We start from the raw sequence: 23,389 nt of genomic DNA on the forward strand, positions 1-23,389 counted from the left end.
TTGTACGCGACAACTTTAAGACAATGTCCGAAATGCAGTGTAAGTCGTGGACGTGGGATTATTTTGAGGAGATGCCAGCCCGCTGTGTTGTTTGTTCAAAAGAAGTAAAATACATCAGCAGAAATACATCCAGGACGACCCGGCACTTGAAAACACATAATGTCACTGAAGGGAAATCATCACAGAGAACACCTCAGGCGTGGTCTGTATCATAGAAAGCTTCCCTGTTGACAACAATTACGAGATATAGTTATTAACAAATTGTAAAGGGTTATTCAGCTAAGATGTCCACCTCAAATAACTTGCAAACTGCTTAAGATATTGACATTCTGTTTTCACGTTTGTTAATGGTATTGCAGTACTTTTCCAGCCATTTGACAAAATTTATCGGCACTCACATTTTTATATGAGAACGTTATTTCTTGCAATAACTGCTAATGATATACTATAAAGCTTTCTCTCATAGTTACTGGGATATTGCACAGATTGCAGCACAGGAGAATCGGTCTTAAGATCTGTGATGTCATTCTCGAGAGTCTCAAGCGAGAGCATTGATCATCACTACCTGCAACCACTTGGCTGACAACCGCCCATAGGGACATTAAAAACTTTGGTCTCATTGAAGAATCTACACTACAAAGAAATAACTCAGGATTAAGAAAGCCAACCCATTATGATGGGAAAAGGCAAGGGAGAAGAAGAAGCAGCAATTTGTAACAAATGTTATTATTTAAACTCATTCTAAAAGAATAGCAGTACACTTCCTTGTATTAACTACCTAATATATCTCTAGTACTTGTACTTCAGAACCTGCACAGGTCTCCCATGGTAGGCACTGCTTCATAACATGATTTGCAGAGCTGCAGAACCACCAGAATGAAAGATATAATATACAGCGATGAGTAAGCCCATCCTTCGTGTATGTTGTCATCAAACCAAAGATTGATACCCATTCAGTTACTGGTGATCTGGAAACCTTGCTTGGATCTGTGAACGACAGTACAGTATGATAAAAGCATGGGAGCACACTTAGCCACCTATCGGAGAAACATATAGTAAAGAGTCACCCATAAGTTTCTGTACGATCTGCACAGCTTATGGTATGGCTGGTCTATTCATGTGTATTAAACGTTGCAGATGGTTATTTCTCACATCAGTTTCATCTCTTGGACTATCACCCTCTTTGGGACAACCTTGTCTTGCAGGATATGAAAGAGAAGAGAGGCTGTTAGACTTGGTTCAACAATTTGTATTGAAATGGCATTGCTCTGGAGTGGCATCTTGCTATTAAATCGCGTTGTTGCAAAGACTTATTCAAGAGTTTAATCTGACCTTCTTTCAGCAACAGTTTTAATAGGTAGTCTTTCACTCTTCATAATACAGCTGGCAAGATGAGACAAGTCAAAGAAGTAATTATGTCAATATCTGAATGAACAATTCTACAAGTAATCATGAAGATGATGTTTCTCCATAATGGAACATATGAAAGTTATGTCTTGAAAGGTAGGCTCTCATGAAAATGAAAATAGAAACGTTAGTATCATCAGATGATGATTTACCCCTCCATTAAGAAAGCCAGCTCTGAAAGTTGTGTACAGGGCTCAGAACTTCTGTAAATATGAGAGTGTTGATACTAGATCAAAATTATTTCTGTTAAGGGGAAGAAATGCTGTATTTTATGTAGCTTGTTTTGTTTGTATATGTCACTTTTTTATATCATCAAAGTCACTCAAAATCAGAAAGTCTTACAAATGGAGATGTATGTTTACCTGTATTTTTTATGTAAATTTTTGGTAATTTCAAGGCTGTTAGGGCATTGAGAGAGAGACGGGCATATTAGGCATTTTCACAGTGTTGGAGGATGGCTGCACGAGTTCATTTGGTACTTCCCTTATGCAATATAAATTTAGATTTGCCTCTTACACTTACTGAAAAGGATTGGGCATCACAGTGCAGAATCACCAACATAATTCAGTACAAGTTGCTGCAGTCCAATGGGCATCAACTAGAACGACCTGCACTAGGCCTTTCCAGGAGCCACACAATGTCATCATTACTAGGGAACTTCTGCCAATCACCCTGTATGGATACGTTACTGGATACTCAATCACTTTGGATGAAGTAGAGAATTTATTTCATTTCAATTTCATTCCTGTCTCTACTTCAGTAAAGTGCAAATTATCCCTGTGTGCTTGGGTAATGCTGGTACAGTGGAACAGGAATATCAAAAGTCAAACAAAGCAATGCAAGTGTTGAGCTGTTGGAATGCTTTACACCTGAAAATGTCATTCCAGCTTATTTTGACTGAACAAGTAAAGAAGAAAAGTAGTGTACTTTGTAAGCAAACAAGGCATGATAATATTCTAATTGCTATTTCTCTTGTTCCTGGTTATTATTCACTTAATATGCCTTGAAAATGAAAAACCTACAACCTGTTTTCCAGTCATTGACCGGGTCTGGGATGGAATGATTGAAGCCCCCATCTTGTGGCAAGGATTAATATGCCTTGACACTCCATATTTTTGTTTCATATTTTCCTTTAATTCTCTTTTAATCTCTATATGTATCTGAAGGTTTATTTTTAAATTAAAAAAGTATTTAATTTAAGTTGGTGAAGTACAAAAATTGTCATATTCGAGTTCATTCAAAGTTCACTTTACAATTTATAATCATATTCTAAAAATCATTAATGTCTCAATTGTAATTTATCTTATTTTTTGTTTGTATGTCAGCGAATTTTATTTGACTTGGCACTCTACATTTTAGTTTCATTCCATCATAATCTCAATCTGCATCAGAAGTGCTACATTTAAAATAAAAAGTAATTTGTGTATCATAGTTGAATTGCTTTATCCAAAGAGGGTTGGATGGACTGCCCATTATCTGGGCAAAGGTGTTTCCCCTACCTTTACCCAGAGTTTTTTGGGTAGCACTGGGCTTACCTGGATAAACTATGGTCCACCCAGTCTCTGTTCTTTACCCGTAACATATACACTGCACCTACCAGTTTTAATCTTGACTCCTTGATTGTTAATGTTTACTACATTTTCTTAATCAAATGGTTTATGTATATATATTTGACTACTACTGTTATTTGAATAAAAAAAATTTTTTCATACAGATTTATTCACCCAAAGATGAAGTGACAAAACCTCCAAAGCGACGAGAGAGGCTTCCTCAGTACAACCTGACTTATTCAGAGGATTTCTCTCAGATATCCGATGTGCCCACAAGCAAACCTATTACGGTATACAGCAACAAGCAGAAGCCTAAAGTTGCATGGAAGAAGTGGCCCAAGAAAGAACCTAGAACATATACTACCAGTGTTTGGAGAAACAATTTTGAAGAGCAATCTTTCACAGACAATCAACAAACTTACGAGAATCATCATTTAGATGTACCTTTTGATAACCAGTTGACAGAGATTGAACAAATACAGGGTAATGATAACATAGAATATCAGGACAATATTGAGGCTGGAAGTGACAATGATCAAGACTTTCTCACAATTGATCAGCAGTCAAATGACAGAGGTACTTTTCCTAGTGAAGTCAGTTTTCCTCAGCCATTGGACCATCAAGAAGTAGACAATTACTGGGATGATCAGCAACAGTTAAGCTCTAACGGTGCTTCTTATGACCAACAGATAGCACCACAGACCATATCTTATGGGAGTTTCCAATCATATCTGACTGAGTGTCCTGGGAAAGTAACTGGCCAGTTCCCTTATGCTCCTGACTGTCGCAAGTTTATTAACTGCTGGAAAGGACGTGCATTTGTTCAAGTATGTGCTCCAGGAACTCTTTTCAACCCCAGAACTCGAGAATGTGACTTCCCAGGAAAAGTGAGGTGCTTGGAAGTGCCACCACTAGACTTGGCTCCCAAATATGATCTGGATTATTCAGGTAAGTAGCATTGTAACACTGTATTGCCATTCATGGCATATATAGAAAGGTGTGTCTTTTAATATCCAGGCACTTGGATATGAGTCATTTATTTGTGTGCTCCATCTTTGGTCTAGGAGTTAGTTACTGTTCAGGCCTACTTCAGAAGTGCAAATCATTATGCGAGTACATATGTTTCTGTTTCCAGTGAGATGACTGTATGTTATGGGTCGTGTAAATAATGAGCATAACCTACTCCTGTTGAATAACACCAACTGATCTCCTGAAGGATTAATGACCCCATCGAACAGTCGAATCATCTTTGGCAGCTTCATATACCTGTTACTCCATATGAGGAGTGTGGCAAGGTTGGAAGTGAACCCAGGTGTTTGGCACGCAATTTAGTGATACGGCTAGGTATATAGAAAGATAAGAAAACAAATAGGAACACAATTTTTTTGTCTCCTTCTGCCACTTTTTTGATACTATGGTGGGGTCTACACTTGTAGTCTTGGCCATGTTTTATGGCTGGATGCCCTTCTTGATACCAGTGCCGCACTTCAGCCTTTGCCGGGAGATGGACTCCGGCGCACCATATACAGGTTGACATCACGGGAGTGGAGTGGGCCCGTACCCCACCTCAGTGGAGACGGTGACGAACGGCTGCGGGGACACTGAAACAGTAATATCTCGGCAACAGCAAAATGTTGTTGGAAACTTGAGAATAGAGGGTACGATCTTTATTGGTGAGGCAGAGGGGCCAGCGGCGTGGAAGATGATTTGCCACTAGTGTGGATTTGCAGGAGGCGGGGGCTTGGTAATGGCCACAAAGGAATAGACAGCAGGAAAACCGGAGGGAAAGATCGTACATTTGTATACAGATCAGATAAGACAACAAAAGTTCAGAAGGCCTAAGATTTAGAGAAAATATAACCTTCAGAGGTCCAGCAAAAGTTTAGTGGCAATGAACAAACAACAAAACGAATTATAGAGGTTTTACTTGGGAGATATGGACCCTAAAGATCCTCTCAGTTGCTGGATTGCTCACTAATAATATGACAGGAGTCAGGAAATCTAAAATGATGCATGGCCCATGAAATCTGGGGGCAAGCTTGCCCGCGGGAACAAAGTTTTTAACCATGACTAGATCTCCTACTTTTAGATTGGTGGGCCTCCGCCCACGATCATATCTTTCCCTAACCTTTTCATGAGAAACTTTAAGATTGGCCTTAGCCTTCTTCCAGAGATCTCTAATATTATCGGGATCTATTGTCTCGGGTAGAATATCACTAAGAGACCAAAGGTTAGAGAGCGGCGTGTTGGGTACAAATTTAAACATCAAGGAAGCTGGAGTGAACTTATGAGATTCATGAACCGCCGAATTCAAAGCGAAGGCCAACCAATGCAGGGATGTATCCCACCTGGAATGATCATCATGATGATAGGCAATAAGAGCCGATCTCAGATTACGATTGACCCGCTCGGCCAGTGATGGTTGGGGATAATACGCCAAAGTAGTTACGTGAGAGATGGGCAGATCAAAACAGAATTTCCGGAAGAGATTGGAGGTAAAGGCTATAGCATTATCCGAAACCAAGTATTGGCACGGAACAAAAGAGGCAAAGATGGTATTTAAACAAGAAATGGTTCACTGAGCAGTAGCCAGCTTAGTCGGAAATAACCAGGAAAATCTTGTGAAACCATCTACACACGAGAATAAATTTGTTGGCATTCCCCTTTGATTGGGGGAAGGGTCCTACGTAGTCGATATAGAGGCGTTCCATGGGGCGCGACGCTTGATGAGAAGATAGAAGACCTAACTTAGTTGACAATGTGGGTTTACTGAGCAAACATGATTTACAAACTTTTACAAATTCATGAATTTCACCGTCCATACCTTTCCAAATGAACATTTCTCGGATCTTTTCTCGGGTTTTGAAGATGCCTAAATGCCCCCCTAATGGGGTCTCATGGTAGTACTTGAAGATCATGGGTACAAGAACAGCTGGAACCACAACTTTCATCTTCTTATCATGCCCCAACGGGCAACATAAAACACCATTCCTCAATACATAAGGGACAACATGTTCCCCAGAAGAAAGGGTTTCCATAATAGGAGCCAGCACTGGATCTTCGCATTGATATTTTTCAATATCTCTAAACAACATGGGGGCATCAGTTAGAATGGCATTTACCCCAGGAGGTATGGACTCGGGAAGAGAAGAACTATCTTCCAACTCGTAGGTCTCCACATCGTGAGCAAACATGCGGCTTAGTTCGTCCGCCACAACATCAACATCAAACTGGAAGGCAGAAATCCTGATGGCCCAGCGGGCTATGCGACCAGTACGACGCGGCCTAGCTAAGACCCAGCTTAAGGCTTGGTTATCAGTAGGGCTCGGATGTTTAAGACCTAAAAATATCCCAAATAAGCAAGCAAATATGACCTCAAAAATGAGGAAATATGACCTCAAAAGTGACGAAATATGATGTAAAAATGACAAAATATGACCCGAAAATGATTAATCAAAATATGGGCATTTTAAAATAAATTATAAATCGGAACGGTAATTTCTCTGATACATATTTGTTAACTAAATTCTTTATTCTTATTTTAATATTAGTTTTCTGAATATACATGTGCAGCAATTATTCACAGTCTATTACCCTTGATTACTTATCAAACTTTTGTGAACTAAGTTCGCTAAGATTATGAGATCACACAACATTGTAAAAGTCCATGTTTGCACCCTGCATTGGTGGTTTGAAATACGAGAAAACTAGAAATCAATCTATTTAAAAAATATATTTTGGAACGTTTAAGCCCAGAGTTCATTAACATTATCCAAATTCGTTAAAGTTTAAACTGAGCACCAAGAAACAAATTAAATAGTTGTCTTTCAGTACATTATGGTAGGGCGTCAGAGCCTATAATGCAAACTCACATACCTTTTTCATTCTTCTCCGCGGGTGGAATTGAAGTGTATGACAAGATTCATCTTCAAAGCATCAGGTGCGAAAGACCTCCGATTATCACTTAACACATTCTTGTAAGAGGAGAAGCTCCTTTCTACATCACAAGACGTTATTGGTGCATATTTAAATAATGTTAAATCACTGCTGTCGAGTATGCACTCGTCTTGAGGTGTACTGGTACCTTCTCCTCTAAGAACATCATTTATCTTGCACACACGGTGAAAACCATAATTTCGATTAAGCACATTTTGAAGTTTCCATTTTACTCTGTCACCAACTATTCCATGTGATTGTTGTACTGAAAGTTCAACACTTCTCACAATGCCAATACTTGCATGAATTTCTAAGCCAGCAGATTCTAAATGAGTAATTGCACTCGATATAATTCCAAAGTTCGACTTAATATATGCCAAACTATCTGACAAACTGTTGGAAAACAATTCCTGGGCAATCTTGATAGAAGAGGCATCATCTTTGTTGAAGCCGTTAACAATGTTTTTGATAGTGGAGTAGTTTACGCAATAATACGAGGCAGCATCGAGCCACGTCCCCCGCCTAGTAAGAACTGGCTGTGGAGGGATTGGCGTCGAAGGAGCTAACTCCTTGAAAATCACAACCCGCAGTGGTGCTTTCAAAAAAAATTTGTTGACGTTAGATATTAATTTATCAACTTCAGGAAAATGTCCACGAATTTCTTCTGCCACCCTATGCAGAGCATGCACAAGGCAAGTGACGTGAATCATTCTTGGATAAAACAGCTTGAGGCCTTCAGCAGCTTTCACCATGAACGGAGCAGCATCGGTAACAAAGAGAAGAACGTTTTCCCGCTTAATTTCATCCTTCCACAAAATTTTTAGTGCATTATCAAAAAGAATTGCAATCGTTGAATGATTTGCTCTCTCTAAAACTTCTGAGGTTAATAGAAAAATATCCCCAGGGCGATCAGCATGGAGTGTTCCAATAATTACATTCCCTATATATCTGCCTTCAGTGTCCATGGTCTCATCAATAGATATCCAAATTTTATTGTCTGCTACACTGTGTCGTATTCGATTTAGAGTATCTTCATAGCAACATGATAAATAGATTTTTCGCAGTGTTGATTCTGTAGGAACAGGTTTTTTAGTGTATTTCTCCAGAAAATTCTTGAAATGGGTATTGTTCACCTTGTTTAGAGGAATGTTTGCAGACACCATCATCTCACAAAGTTCCTTTGAAAAATCCAAACATCTGTCCATCGCTGAAGATGTAACAGCCTTATCGAATATCAATTGCTGCCTCTTGTTATCGACATGTTGTCGTTTGACATTGTTGCTGTGTTTCGCCGTGTTACAATGTTGTTGCACATTAAAACGTTTTTCAGCCACGACTTTCACTTCACACAACTTGCAAAATAGAACTAAACTGTCTGTACAGAAATATTCTTCTCCAAATTCCTTAACAAAGCTTCGTAACTTAACACTAGTCGAAGACTTTTCCTTAGACATACTGGAATGTGTGCTGGGATACGATTTACTGTAAACTAACGCTTGTGTAAGTGAAAGGAGGTTGAGGTTATAATATCTGAACTAAGACAAGTGAGCGATTACCAGAAGTAATTAGCTCACTGCTGGGACGGGATTTTCCGGATTATTTCTGTCTCTACCTGGGAGACCGGGTTGCCGAGTACAGCGGGTTTGTTATTCCACTATTCGACTTGTATCAACAGCGTGATAAACTTGCCGAGAAGCAGTTTTGTAAACACTAGTTCGCATTCAGTAAGTTGAAGATGATTTTGCACACCTACAGCTGTTGTCAAACCGCCAAAATATGACGTTTCTACTAAAATAGCTCAAAATATGACCTTATGGCAAAAAATAGCCAAAATATGCATTTATATGACAAATTAAAATCACTTAATTTTGACAATAATCACCTGATTTGCACCAAAATTCAATCAGACAAGAAAATAGAGACAAAGAAAAAATATGACTTTTCCTAAACATCCGAGCCCTAGTTATCAGTTTCCAAGTCGAATTTGACGTGTTCCAGATAGAGGCGGAACTTCTCTAGTGCAAATAAGACTGCCAAACCCTCAAGTTCATAGATGGAATATTTGGCTTCTTGAACCGATAGTGTCCTAGATGCATAAGCGATGGGTCGCCTCCCGAGTTCAGTCTCTTGAAGAAGGACTGCAGCCACCGCCGACGCGTTGGTTTGGACGATGAATTTCTTCAAGAAATCAGGCATAGCATGGACAGGGACATTACAAAGAGCTAGTTTCAGGTCTTTGAAAGCGGCTTGTTGAGAAGGCCCCCACTCGAACTTGACGCCTTTCCTACGGAGTAAGTCCAAGGTTGCCGCTCTGTTAGCAAAGTTAGGGATAAATTTCCTGAAGAAATTCACCATGCCTATGAATCTGGCAATACCTTTGATGTCCTTAGGAGGTTTGAAATCACGGATGGCCTGTGTTCTGGAATGATCAATGGAAACACCATTGGGAGACACAATATGCCCTAGAAATGACATGGAAGGCTTAGCGAAAGCAACCTTAGACAAATTCACGGTTAACCCTGCCTTACGAAGGCGATTAAGAACCTCTTTCAGATGATCTAGATGTTCTTCAAAGGTCTCAGAAAATACGACGACATCATCAAGATAATGGTATAAGTACTCAAATTTGATGTCGGAGAAGACCCTATCTAGCAGTCTCGTAAGCACAGCTGCTCCCGTGGGGAGCCCAAAAGGCACGCGGTTGTACTCATACAAGTTCCAATCCGTGGCAAAAGCTGTCAGGTGTTTGGATTCTTCGGCTAGAGGGATCTGGTTATACGCCTGATTAAGGTCTAAGATAGTAAAGAACTTAGCTTTTCGAAACCATGAAAAAAAGAGTGAAGGTCAGGAAGGGGCACAGATTGTAACACCACCTTCCGATTTAAAGCCCTATCTATAGTCAATCACAGGCCTAAAGCCATCTTGGGGTTTCAGAACCAAGAAAATAGGCAACTTAGAGGGCCAAATTATACCATCTTTCAGCATTTGATCGATGATCTCCTTAAGAGCCATCATTTTAGGAAGAGAAAGCCTATAAGGAGGAAGCCTAACTGGGATCGAATCAGTAATCTCAATCTTGTATTCAATAAGGTCAGTAACACCAAGAGTATTGGAGAAAACATCTGGAAACGACTGACACAACTTACGAATACTCTCAGCCTGCTCCTCAGGTAGATGTCTAAGGTCTAACAACATCTCATCCTGGGTAGGCAAAACAGATGAACATGACACAGAATTACATTTTAACAAGGGAATTTTACAATTATTGGCAAACTTGAAGGTGCACGACTTGCTGTGAATGTCAAGCACTGGACCAGTAAAAGACATGAAATCTGCTCCCAATATTACTGGGTAAGACAGGTGCTTAGCCACAAACAGTTTGACTTTCCAAGTAAATTTAGAAACACGAATTTTGGCATACAGGAAACCTAAAATTTCAAATGGAGAAGAATTAGCCGAAATGCATTGAACCGAAGATGAACAATAATCAGAAAATTTACAGACATACTTTAATTTAGAGTACAATTCAGCCGAAATAATGAAACACACACACTCCCAGAGTCTAATAGATCAGTAAGCGGTTCATCATTCAACTCAATTTTCAGAAATGGTACAAGTGCGGGGGTCTCTGCTGTAATCCTAAGGCATTCTTTAGGGCATTCCACTGCCGATTTAGACTACTTCTATCCTGTTCCAAGCTTCCAGAGGCTTTAACCGGGGCTGAGCCTTGGAAAGATGAATTTGCCGACTCAGCCGATGCCACTAGTCACTTTTGATTATTGGCGTTGGTGGAAGTTGCACCAGAAGTTGAGCAGGCGGGGGTGCTATTAGTATTAGGGCAATTCTTGGCTATATGGGAAAACGAGTCGCATTTAAAACAGCCTTGGGATGACCCTGCTTTGATCTTTGTCCCACTGGATTTAATGAAAGGACACTTATTCCGGAGATGATCTACGGACCCACAAGCATAACATTTGCGGGTTATGGAAGTTCGGCGAGGGGGAGGCCAAAAATTACTCAAAGACGGAGGAGGCTCCCTAGCGACACGTAATGTGTCGGCATACCTAACTCCTTCGGCTGAGACAGCCATAGCCTCTAACTCAGCAAAAGTTTGCGGGCACGACGCAAAACACAAGTATGACCTGGAGGGTGGGGAAATGCCTTCCACAGTGGCCTGCACAATTTGATCTTCAGGGAAATGAAGAGCAAATACCTTAGTGTAGAACTTAATGTCTTAGATGAAGTCGGCAAGATTTTCATCCAGTCGCTGTACTCGGTAATAATACTTTTGAATTAGAGGTGACCTAGCTCGAGCCAGAATGAAATTAGCTAGTTGATGGGTGTGGAAGTCTTCTATAGAGGATTGTTCAGCTATGGCTCTGACTATTTTGTCTGAGAGGACACCAATGGGGTAAGGGTAAATAATCTGAAGAATTTGAGAAGGTGAAAGCGAAAACACAAGAGCTTGATCCTGAAACTCAACTAAAAATCGTAAAAATGAAATGACATCACTAGTAGAATTGACCGAAAATTTAGAAATTCCCCTAAGTAACATAGCCAAAGGATGAGGCAAACTACTAAAGCCCGGTGACATAACAGGTAATAGCCTAGGGGGTGAAGAGGCTTCAGAGGCAGCGTTATTCAAAAAGAAAGGTGGGATTGAGGTACGACAATCAGACTCATTTCCTAATGGGGCAGACATCTGTTGAGTAGCCACAGATTTACTACTTTCTTCGGCCTTGGAACAATCTTCCTCATTATTTATGTTTACCACAAGGGGCTGGTCGGTTTTTGGAGCCGCTGCCCCAGTGAACAATTGACTAACCTTACTGGACATTTTAGAAAGGTGTTCAGCAAGAGCACTAGCCTCCTTCCCTCGAACGTCGTTTAACTTAAGAGACAATAGATCACTCACCCTATTATAAAAATGGTACAATCTAGCTGTACTCTTTTAAGTTGATTTGGAGATGGATCACTTACTTCAAAAAGCTAACTACAGATGCTAGCTCAGTAGTATTGTCAGTGATAGTGGAGAGAGCCTCATCAATATCTTTCTCACCCAAGGTTGGGATACTAATTGGCAATCCAAGGGATTCTTTAAGCTTGGTGGTATCGGCCGCAACCGTGCCTCCAGATGGAACATTTCTAATGGCTAATTCATAAATCAATTCCTCTTTGTGCAAGTAGCCGGGATGGAGGACTTCGCGAGGGCTGGACATTATGCCAGAAACTTTACAAATTTAGAAAAAGAGGAAAAGAAAATTCCAGTGACTGAGAAAATTGTTAGAGTTCAAATCAAAGCTAATGGTTATCCGTCAAAAGGGGCTTATTTGAGACCCATTCAACCACGCTCTGCTACCACTTGTTACCGTGGTTTGGGTGGATCAGCAGAGGTGAAAGAAGGTGCCAGGATGAATGGGTCTTACTACCAAATCAAAGTTAATTTTAAAACTTTAACAAAGGTTATATTTTCTGAGTTCCAACAATTAATAACAACAAAAATCTAACAATTTTTGATTAGGTGAAGAAACAAGACTAGGAAGGATCGAAGATTTCAGAATTTTAACACCCTTGGGCTACAAGCCCCTAGTTTTTACAAGTTTGAGCTCCTAGCTCCGCATTACCAAATACAAATTTGTTCAAAAGGCAGAAATCCCCTAAAACATGGAGCACCAGCTCCGTCATTTACAATATCAAGCCTCCTGGAGGCACTTTTACAACACATAAAAGAGCTGACCTGCTCTCAGATTTTCAAGCCTATTAAAGGCCATACCAGACTTTACAATTAATTGCCATAAAGGCACAACTTACAAACATGACACCGGGGTATCTTGTACCCAACCTACTGGGCCTTAGCAGAAAAAGAACAGGTTAAGAAACTGGCCTGAAAAACCAAAAGGAATGGAGGCGAGTATTTGCACTCCTACACATGCATTCTTAAAACCTAAAAGGCACTAGGCCGATGACACAGGGGCTGTTCCCAACCTATGGAGGTGACCCATATAAGAAGGAAATTTAAACATTATGGAAGAGAAAAATTCAGTTACCAAAACGTAGTCACCTCACACCAAAATGAAGGGGAGCTCGAGAGGGTAAATCACTCTCTATCCCGACTTACAGTTACAAATTTAATTAAGTTTTTACATAAGCCGGCAGAAAATTACATATTTAGGAAATTAGGTTACATTGTAAAGGTTTCGGACCTTTCCCGCGAGTTAAACTGCTGAGCTAGCAAGAAATAAAGATGTTAAACGGCCATTACCTTACTGAAGACCTGCTGCCTGATGAAAGAGGTGCTTCCCGCCTCCTGCTTTACGTCCACACACTTAGTTAGATGTTGATTGAGTGGCTGAGATACGAGAAAATCCGCAGTTTATAAACCCTCGAGGAAGGTTCGAGACCTTTCATGAATAATCGAGACACACCCCCAGGTTTTTATTGGCTACATTAAACAGTTACACACAAAATCGAAGAAGAAATACGAGATTGGCTGAGAATTAATTACAGAAATTATTGATTGGCTAACTTCAAAACAGGCAAAAGGAAAAGCTAAATATCGCCAACTCACAAAAGAATGAACAAAATTTAGTAAAGAAAAAAACTTATGAATACAAAATTTCTTCAAAAAAGTTCCTTCACTTCATACCAGGGTGCATGATCATAGTTTTTTGGCAGTGACATCTATGAGAGAATGTCCGAACTTCTTGATAAATAGTAAACAAAACAAGTCGAAATTCACACAGTGACATCTTCAGAGGAAAGGTTAAGTAGGTCCAGTTTCAAGTTCACTGTTTCTCGTGTAGAGGAGTACTTTAAGGCGGAAGAGTTAAATGTGCGACATAGAGGTGTACCACCCGGTACAGTCTCTGTGAGCCTTTATGTAGAACATGAGTGCAGCTCATTCATGGCCTCTAGTGATGAGACTGTTCAACTAATCACATCAGTCTGCTAATTATTTGATTATCTGCTTGATAACTGCATATTAAGTTTTAGAGAAAAACAGCAACTGCTTCTTGAGAGTGATTTTTTGTTGCTGATGTGGATGATGATGATGATGATGATGATGATGATGATGATGATGATAATAGTAATAATAATAGGCATGATCAAAAAGTTTCCATTGGAGGGCGTTGCTGCAGCAGACATGCAACGTAGCACGACTCCGATGCAGTTATATAAGCACAGCCATGTAGGCAAAAGGATTAGTGTGGCTGCCATGTCACGCCGAGGTGCGTGCGTTAAATGTCGCCACGTGAACTATGGCAATGTTATTACCAAATGCGTTCAAACAGAACCAACGTGCTGTTATTCTTTTCTTGGCTGCCAAAGGACAAGCACCGGTGGACATCCTTCGGAGAATGAAGACTGTGTATGTGGCAGCATGTCTGTCGAAAACCACCATTGTGGAATGGTACACCAGGTTCCATTCGGGTATCGTTTCGACACAAGACGCCAGTGATCTGGGAACCCAGCCTCATCCATTACGGACAACAACAAGCGGGCAGTGGGAGACACTCAAGCACCCGCCCTATAGTCCTGATCTCTCCCCTTCCCATGCAATTATCATGCCTACGGTCCCCTCAGAAAGGACTTGAAATGTTGATGGTTTCTATTGGACAAGGATGTTTAGCAGGCAGTTACGGATTTCTTCATGCAGCAGGATATGTTGTTTTACCACACAGGGATCTTCAACCCGGTGTGTCAGTGGGATGAGTGCCTCAATGGTCATGGTGATGTTGTCTGATTGGCATCCTGATTCAGGACTGTACAGCCATCAAACAGAAACTTTTTGATCGCACCTTATAATTTTTTTTTTTTCTGAGGGATTGCGGAAAATCTTACATGAAACACTTGTGAAGGGTCCACACTCCACACGTGTGTGGGATTCTTACCCACTAAAACCCACACCCCCATTTTCCCATGATGTTTGTTTCTACCTGGAACCGCTCTCGCAGTACTTGAGGGCAGTGTCGTGCTTTTAATCATTCAGACTTCTTCTTCCTTCATTCATCTTTCACTGATGTTCAAAAGCATCCAGGTCCCTCTTCTTCTGGAGTAGGATACTTTCCACATATTCTGTCACCCTATCCCAAGATTCCTGATTCCTCAGCATCACAAGCACAATATTATCTGGCATCAGTACTTAGAGTTCAGCTTCCACAATACGTCATTCTGTCAACCAATGATCACATACGAAGAAAGTATGTAGGACGTCATCTATATCATGACAATAAATGCATTTTGGACTGCTGGCTGTGTTCAGTTTGTGCAAAAATTTACAGAAGTATCCATGCCCTGTTAGAAGCTGAGTAATGTAGTAATTTACCTCACCATGAGTCCATTCAGTCCAATCATTTAAACATGGTATTATTCTCTTTGTCCATTTCCCTCAAGGATCACTTTCTCGTCTCTGTTTCCAGTGCTCCAGTAGACAACTATGGGCTAACTTCTTTGCGCGTTTCTGTCTGAGTTCTCCTTGAGTACGCCAGATTTCCTGTACACAAATATGAAGGATATTTTTTGTTTGCTATTTGCTTTACGTCGCACCAACACAGATAGGTCTTATGGCAATGATGGGACAGGAAAGGCGTATGAATGGGAAGGAAGCAGCCATGGCCTTAATTAAGGTACAGCCCCAGCATTTCCCTGGTGTGAAAATGGGAAACTATGGATATGAAGGATGAGTTGCCCACCTAATCAATACGTTACTTTATTTTATAAGGTGTCTATAATATTTACATTAAAAAAGACAGTACCTGTTTCGACCTGTAAATAGGTCATCATCAGCTGTTCATGAATCTGCTTAATAGCAATTGTGCAGAATGAAACACTACTAAAATTACACAAGAATGCCACTATTCTAATAAAATACATAATGTTATGATATTTACACATGGTACAATACAGGGCTTTGGCTTGCTGGAGTCCTATGAATGCCACATTTTCCAAAAAAAGTATTGCTAAAAGTTTAAAAATAGGGTACTGTTCATAGAGTGGCATGCACCAACCAAGAGTGAGTTCTACTTCCGTAGTAAATTACTCTTGAAGTCAGCATTCGGCGACTTCCATATGAGAGTAAATTACTTCCGAAGTATTTTAGACCTTTCAGATACTCCTGGACTAAATTACTACAAGAGTAAAATGTTGAAGAGCACCATCTTGTAGTATATTACTAAAGAAGTAAATAATGCACGAACATAGGTTAGAATTTACTCTCACGTCGTGCGTGGAGTAAGCTAGGTTTAGACTTGTTGACTAATGATGTGCCGTATATGAGAGGAAGATGTTTCAAACGTGTTTACGGATTATCTAGATTATATTTACGATCTTGATGCAGAAAATGACCGGAAATATAATAGTGCGTGAAAGGCGAGAGCCGTATAATGTGCACACGGAGAGTTTCAGGAATGTTTTAGGTCTTAGGAAGGAATCCTTTACTTTCCTTTTAAATCTACTTGGAGATCACTTAAAGCTGAATTCCTGTCTTAATTTTGTTGTATCTCTCAAATTACAGTTGCTGTGTGCCCTACAAGTGTTTCGTATTGGAACATTTCAGTACAGTTCCCGGTGATCTAATTAATGTTTACCACACTACTGCTGGCCGTATCTTTCATCACGTGGTTCAAGCACTAGTGAGGCTAAGAGGGAGGTACACCTGCAAATGATGATGATTGTTCGCAAAATAAAAGGATGTTCTTCACATTGGCAGGTTTCCACACATCATGTGTGCAATTGACTGAGACTGCACGCATATTTCCATTTTTTGCCCTCCCGGTGACAACGGTGAACTTTTGAGAAATCGGAAGAGGTATTTATCTTTTTTTTTTTTCAATTTGCTTAACGTCGCACCGACACAGATAGGTCTTATGGTGATGATAGGGTAGAAAAGGCCTTGCAGTGGGAAGCAGCTGTGGCTTTAAGGTACAGACCCAGCATTTGCCTGGTGTGAAAATGGGAAAAGTTTGCTGTGGATGTAGGCGATCTGTATGAAGAAACCACCATCAGTTTTAATTTTTCCCGCGTGTCCATGACTTTCTGCTTTTCTTCAGCCTTCGCTTTTAAGTCCTTCCACAGAATCTTAACTTGCTCTTCATTGCGTTTTCTGTCACTCGAAGCATTGAATTCTTCTGCAACGGCTTTCCATGAATTTCTTTTCTTATCCAGCATCTTTATGTTGTGTTCCTTACACCCTATATCCTTTGCATAGATAGTCATTATCTCTACTATCAAGCATTTATCTTTTTTGCTCCCTTTTTATTCCACCTGTTTCCTATCGCACATAACCTTATCCATTTAGATTTCTTTAAAGGAAATTCACAAACACAACACTACTCCACTAGTAACGAACGCTACTTCTGTAGTGTGACTAAAGGAGTAAATTGTACTTCAACTCTCCGACCTTACTTCCGGAGTAAATAACTCCCGTAGTAATTTACTTCTGTAGTATGGACTTCTTTAGTAAATGCTACTTCGGTAGTAATTTACTCCAAGATGGTGCACGCCACCCATAGAGTTCAAAGAGTCACTGGGGTTTTGGTGTCAAGTTCAAAAATCTGTGCTGTATGCCAACGTTATGTCATACGAGATATATACATGTGGTACAATAAAGGGCTTGGGCTTGCTGGAGTCTCATGAGTGCCACATATTCCAAAAATTGTACTGTTAAAAGGTTAAAAATAGGGTACAATTCTTAAAGTTCAAAAGGTCACTGAGGTTTGGTGTTAAGTTCAAATATCTATGCATATGCCGACGTTATGTCCAACTGTTGTGTAGATTTGTTGGGCCGCAAATATGCGGGAAACGTTGCGTTCAGCAGAAATGAGGTTCTGTAACTTGTTTAACAGGTACTATGTTCATTCTTAGTCTATATCGTTGCTGATAAATGCTAGTTTAATTGAATCCTTGTTGAGGCATAATATGCTGTGTATGACATATTGAATTATATGAAAGTAGGTTGAGAGAGCTCTCCTCTTCATACTTGCATTCCCGCTCAGGTAAATTCAAAAAATCTAAGAAAGAAGAAAAATAAAGGTAGGAATTAGAATGACTGATAGAGAGTGCCTGCTAAATGGTTTGTATGCTATAGTGTGTGTGTTACTTACGTGTGGGCTAGATATGTCTTCGAGTATGGTCGAGAGCATGCTGCACATTGTTGCATTTATGTCGTGTGGCTGTCGTAGCGTTCAGATTGAGAGGTGGAGGGGGTGGGGTGGAGTGGGGTATGTCTTTTGGGTTGTGTGTGGGTTTGTGTCTGCTGAATCTTTTTTAACATGTGTCTTTTAGAATGGGAACGGCTATGTTGAAAAGAATATTTGTTTTATCTCTGATTTCATTTAAGTTAGGATTAGGATATTGGTCCATGTTGATGTAAAAATCTTCCATTATATTGAGCAATGGGCCTGTGGGGTTCTTATTTAAAATTTCCATGTCATTCTCAATTTTAGTGAACTTATGTTTATGATCCTTGACATGTTGTCCTATGGATGAAAAGTTATTATATTCAATGGCATTGATATGTTTGTTGTAGCAAATAGAAAAACATATGCTGGTGCGCCTGACATAGCTGGCTTCGCAATCGTTGCATTTCATGTGGTATACTCCTGATTGGCTGTATTTGTTGTTTTCATTGACAGATTTAGTGTTATGTAAAATGGAGGAATTATTACGTGTGGTTCTGGAAGCTATTCTTAGATTGTGTTTTTAGAAAATATTGGTTATGAGGTGGATGTGGGTGTTGTTAAAGGTAAAAAGTGTGTAGTCCTCCTTAGGTTTGTTGTTTCTACTTAATTTGGATTTTGGTTGATGTTTTAGTTTGTGAATGATTTTGTTTATCATGTTTCTATTGTATCCATTATGCTCCATTATTACGTGAATTAGGTTTAGTTCTTTTTTTAATTCTTCCTGAGATAGGGGTATGTTGAAAGCTCTGTATATCATACTGTAGTATGCTGCCTTTTTGTGTGCATTAGGGTGAGTGGAATCTATTTTTATAGTGTTAGAGGTCTCTGTAGGTTTTCTATAGATTTTGTATATTAAGTGGTCTTCAGTTTTAGTGACAGATAAATCAAGATGATTCAGAGTCTGATCTTTCTCAGTTTCCATTGTAAATTTTATGTGTGGGTCTATTTTGTTTAGCTGTTCAAGTATGGCATTTTCGTTTGTGAACCTGCAGTCTATAACAACGAAGATATCATCTACAAATCTGCACCAGAATGGTATATTGTTAATTTTGCTAATTTCTGAGTGTTCTAAGTGGTCTATGTAGATCTCAGCTAATATTCGTGAAGCTGGTGAACCCATGGGAAGGCCTTGCTGTTTGTAGATAGTATCATGGAATCTAAAGTAATTATTGTTGAGGGTAAATTCAAGTAAATTAATGAATTCATCTATTTCAAGGATGCGTAGATTACTGTGATTTCTTAAATTTGATTCTATTAGTCTTATTGTTTTCTGTGTGGGTATGTTAAGGGACATGTTAATGATGTCATATGATGCTAGAATGTGGTGTTGCTCAATTTTCAACTCTTTTGTGATGTTATAGACTTCTATTGAGTTTCGTACTGATTTCTTGGTTAAGAATGTGTAGTGTTTTTTGAGAAAAGTTTGTATGAAGCATGATAATTTGTAAGTTGGGCTTGATCTATAATTTATGATCGGCCTCATGGCTGCTTTATCATTGTGGATTTTAGGGTAGGCTTTCGCAGTCGGCAGTTTGGGATTCATTATGGTCAGCTTCATGGTTTCTTGCTTGTTAAGGAGAAAATGGGTGTTTTTCAACAATTTTTTGAGATTTTTTGGATACTGGCAGTTTGATCTTTTCGTTTAATTTGAAAGGTGTTGTCCAAGAAACACTGTTCAGTTTGAGTAATGTATTCGTTTCTGTCGATGATGAGTGTGGTATTACCTTTGTCTGCCTTAGTTATTAATAGATTGTTATGCTTAATTTTGTCTTTGAGTTTCTTGAGTTGGATATTATTGGTTTTGCTTATATAGTAGTTATTGTTGTTGCTAATCCTGTTATTTTATATATTTATCATATGATGAATCTATGTACACACATGTATATAGTTCAGGGTAAATGTGCGTAGTCACAAGTCCGTACAATACTATAACTCTAGGTCTAGCATTTTGACCCAATCAACTGCTTCATCCGATGTGCGGTGAATGTCCATCAGCGTTCCTTTGAAAGCTCGAATTGGGCAGTCAGCAACAATGTGGTGGATTGGCTGAGAAGATGCACCACAATCACAATCTGCAGACCTAGTCCAACCCCATTTGCACAACAGATAACCACATCTGCCTTGTCCAGTTCTTATCCGATTGATGATTCTCCACTGTCGTCTTGGAAGATCAAATCCTTGTACTCGTTTAGAAGGATTCTCAACCAGATGTTTGTTCACTACCGAAGACTGATCCCACTGGGCTTTCCATGAACTGTTAACATGAAAAGAGGTTCTTTCAAGATCCATTGCTGTACGCCAGGGTGGTTTCCTTGATTTCAGTCGTTGATGTTCAGTGTGCGTAATATCTTGATGGATGGGTAGTTGGGGGTTCTGCTGAATGTTCTTCCAAACTTTTAGGAGAGCTTCTGATCGTCTTAGGGCTGGAGGTGCAATATTGCTGAGAACAGGAAGCCATAGTGTGTTCGTGCTCCGAATGCAACCCGAGATTATGCGCATTGCCTGATTGATTAATGGTTATGAATTTCATGTTTTTGGTCCGTATTGAACTGAGAATAATATATAAGTAATAATAATAACAACATAAACGTTTCCACCTTTTCAATACTTAAATATATTCACAAAATTATAAATTACACGGTACTAGTTTCGACCCATCTAGGAGTCATCATCAGCCGTATTGGAGCAAAGATGGGTCGAAACTAGTACCGTGTAATTTATAATTTTGTGAATATATTTTAGTATTGAAAAGGTGGAAACGTTTACATTGTTATTATTATTACTTATATATTATTTGCCTGATTGAGTTGTACATTGATCTTCTTTGTGTGAACACTATTGATCCAAGAGGGGCAGCAGTATTCAGCAACAGAATGATAAAGCTAATGCTGTTGATCTTAGAACATGAGTATTGGCTCCCCATGATGTACCAGCAAGTTTCTGAAGAATATTATTTCTAGTTTTTACTTTAGCAGCTACATTTGAAAGATGCTGCTTGAAAGTCAAAGTTCTATCAAGTGTTATTCCCAAGTATTTTGGTGTACTGCAGAACGGCAACACTTCACCTCGGAATCTGACTGTTGGTATGTAATTAGACTGTCTGTTGCGTAAGTGGAATGTAGATATAACTGTTTTTTGAGGATTTAGGAGAAGGCACCATTTCTTGAAGTATACATCCAAGGCTTCCAGATCAGTGGCTAAAGTAGTTTCAGCATCATAAAAGTTGGAGCACTAAGTCGCCAAACAAATGTCATCAGCATAAATGAAATTTCTTGATGATGTGTCTGGGAGGTAATATATGTTAAAATTAACATTAAAAATTAAATAATTGAAGTTCAACCAATTCAATACATAAAAGAAAGAAATGTAGTAATTACATTCTTATTTAAATATATGTACAGACTGAAAAGAAGGGGAGAAAGGACTGATCCTTGAGGTAAACCATCGTTTAATTTAAACACTCTACTTCTGTCATTATCAGTGTAGATCTGGAAGTACCTATTACTGAGCATATTGCTAAGTAAGGCCGTAAGTTTACGACATGGGATCACACTCAAAAATTTTAGAAGGAGTCCTTCTCGCCAGACAGTATCATAGGCAGCTGATAGATCCAAAAAGGCAGCCACGCTTACTGATTTCCTCTCATATCCATTTTCGATATACGTGGTGAGAGACTGTACTTGATCATTACAACTTCTTCCAGGTCTAAATCCTGCTTGCTCTATAGGAATGTAGCTGTTGATTGTTTCATAAATTCTATTGTAGATCAGTCGCTCAAGGAGTTTATATGTAACACTTAGAAGTGCTATTGGACGGTAGCTTTCCACTTTAGATGGATCTTTATTTGGTTTCAGTATGGCTATTATCTTTGTTTTCTTCATCAGAGGTGATATGTTTCCAGTTTGCAGAATATTAGTGAAAAAGTTGGTTAACCATTTTATTGTGGCTGGTCCGCAATGAGCCAAAAATTCAGGATAAATTCCATCAAATCCTGCAGCTTTCCAAGTTTCATACTGTTTCACTGTTTCATGCCAGATCCTTCTTCGACTCTCATCCAAGGATTGGAGGAGACCAGCTGCATTGTCAGAATTAGGATGTTCTTCATATTCTCGTAGTAATTCCTCGCTCTCTGAACTCCAGCCAGGGATATACTCCTTACGATATCCTCTAGGGATGCATCGTCTCGCTGCATCTTTTATAACCCCTACAAATCTGCTGTAGTTGTTGTATGTTGGTTTGATCCATCTTATATTGGAGTCTGTTTGCTTTGCAAATTCAGTCCAATTGGCTTTCTTGAAGTTCCATCTTGGTTTAGGATGTGAACGAACAACAGGTAAAGACATCCCAACCTCCAAGAGAACAGGCCTGTGTTGACTATGTGGGAAACCGTTGAGCACTGTACGTCGAACTTGACTGTGTGAATTATGAAGCCGATTTGTGAAATAAAGATCTGGGGTGTAGCCTCAAGACCAGCGAGCTGATTGAAAGGTAGGCCGGTCCTTAGCATCAAAAATCAGATTCAAATTTTCAGTTTCCATCCAGTCCACAAGAACTTCACCATTAGAGTCATCCTTGTTATATCCCCAAAGATGATGATGACTATTGAAATTACCGAGATATATAGTAGGATACTGCAGAGAAGGTATAGGAGGATTAGGCCAAGTAATATCTGGTGGCTTGTACACATTAACTATTGTCAAGTTTTCAATGTTAACTGTAGTAGTAAAAATGTCATTTTCAGAATTTACTGATAGTAATTGGTAATTTGTTATATCATTCCTGACATAAGTTGCAAGGCCATAATTTTTATGATAGTTAGACGCTACCAATTTAAAGCCTGGAATTGTCCCCCTACTCTGTAACTGTAGTTCGTCTGCTGTGTGTGTTTCTTGAAGCACGATGATATCAACTGCATATTTCAGTGCAATCCTGGAAAGATACTCGCATTTCGCTCGACTAATCCCTTCAATATTCAATTGACAAATGCGCAGTGATGGTCCAATTCTACGAACTTGAAGGTCCTGAAAAGGACCACACATTTCCTTCTTATTCACTCTTTGACCGAGAGGTCGTTTCCGACAGTTCGGTCTCATCTTATCACTGTTGCTTTCTTAGCATCACCCGGGGGACACGTGTAGGGCAGTGTAGTGGTTAAACCTACGGACGTGAAGCAACGTAGACCTCGTGTCTGATCTCATTGTGTAAATCGTGGGGAACTTTATTTAGAGCATTTTCAGTTTCAGCAATGATGGTTGTGAGGTTATGAAAGGTTGATGTGTTTTCCCAATTGTGTTTAGGTCCTTTGCTCAATATACT

General features: G+C 39.5%; 1 protein-coding gene across 4 annotated transcripts in view; it reads left to right on the forward strand.

Annotated features, from left to right (window-relative positions):
- The window catches only part of LOC136878831 (antigen WC1.1), a 144,545-nt gene that overhangs the window by 14,480 nt on the left and 106,676 nt on the right, over positions 1-23,389 (forward strand). For all 4 annotated transcript variants that reach the window (XM_068229027.1, XM_068229028.1, XM_068229029.1 and 1 more), the window contains exon 2: positions 3,122-3,905. In XM_068229027.1, the coding sequence (XP_068085128.1) occupies positions 3,122-3,905 (784 nt within the window). The remainder of the gene's footprint in view (positions 1-3,121; positions 3,906-23,389) is intronic.

Source organism: Anabrus simplex, chromosome 8, assembly GCF_040414725.1.
Source record: "Anabrus simplex isolate iqAnaSimp1 chromosome 8, ASM4041472v1, whole genome shotgun sequence".
Taxonomy (NCBI): domain Eukaryota; kingdom Metazoa; phylum Arthropoda; class Insecta; order Orthoptera; family Tettigoniidae; genus Anabrus; species Anabrus simplex.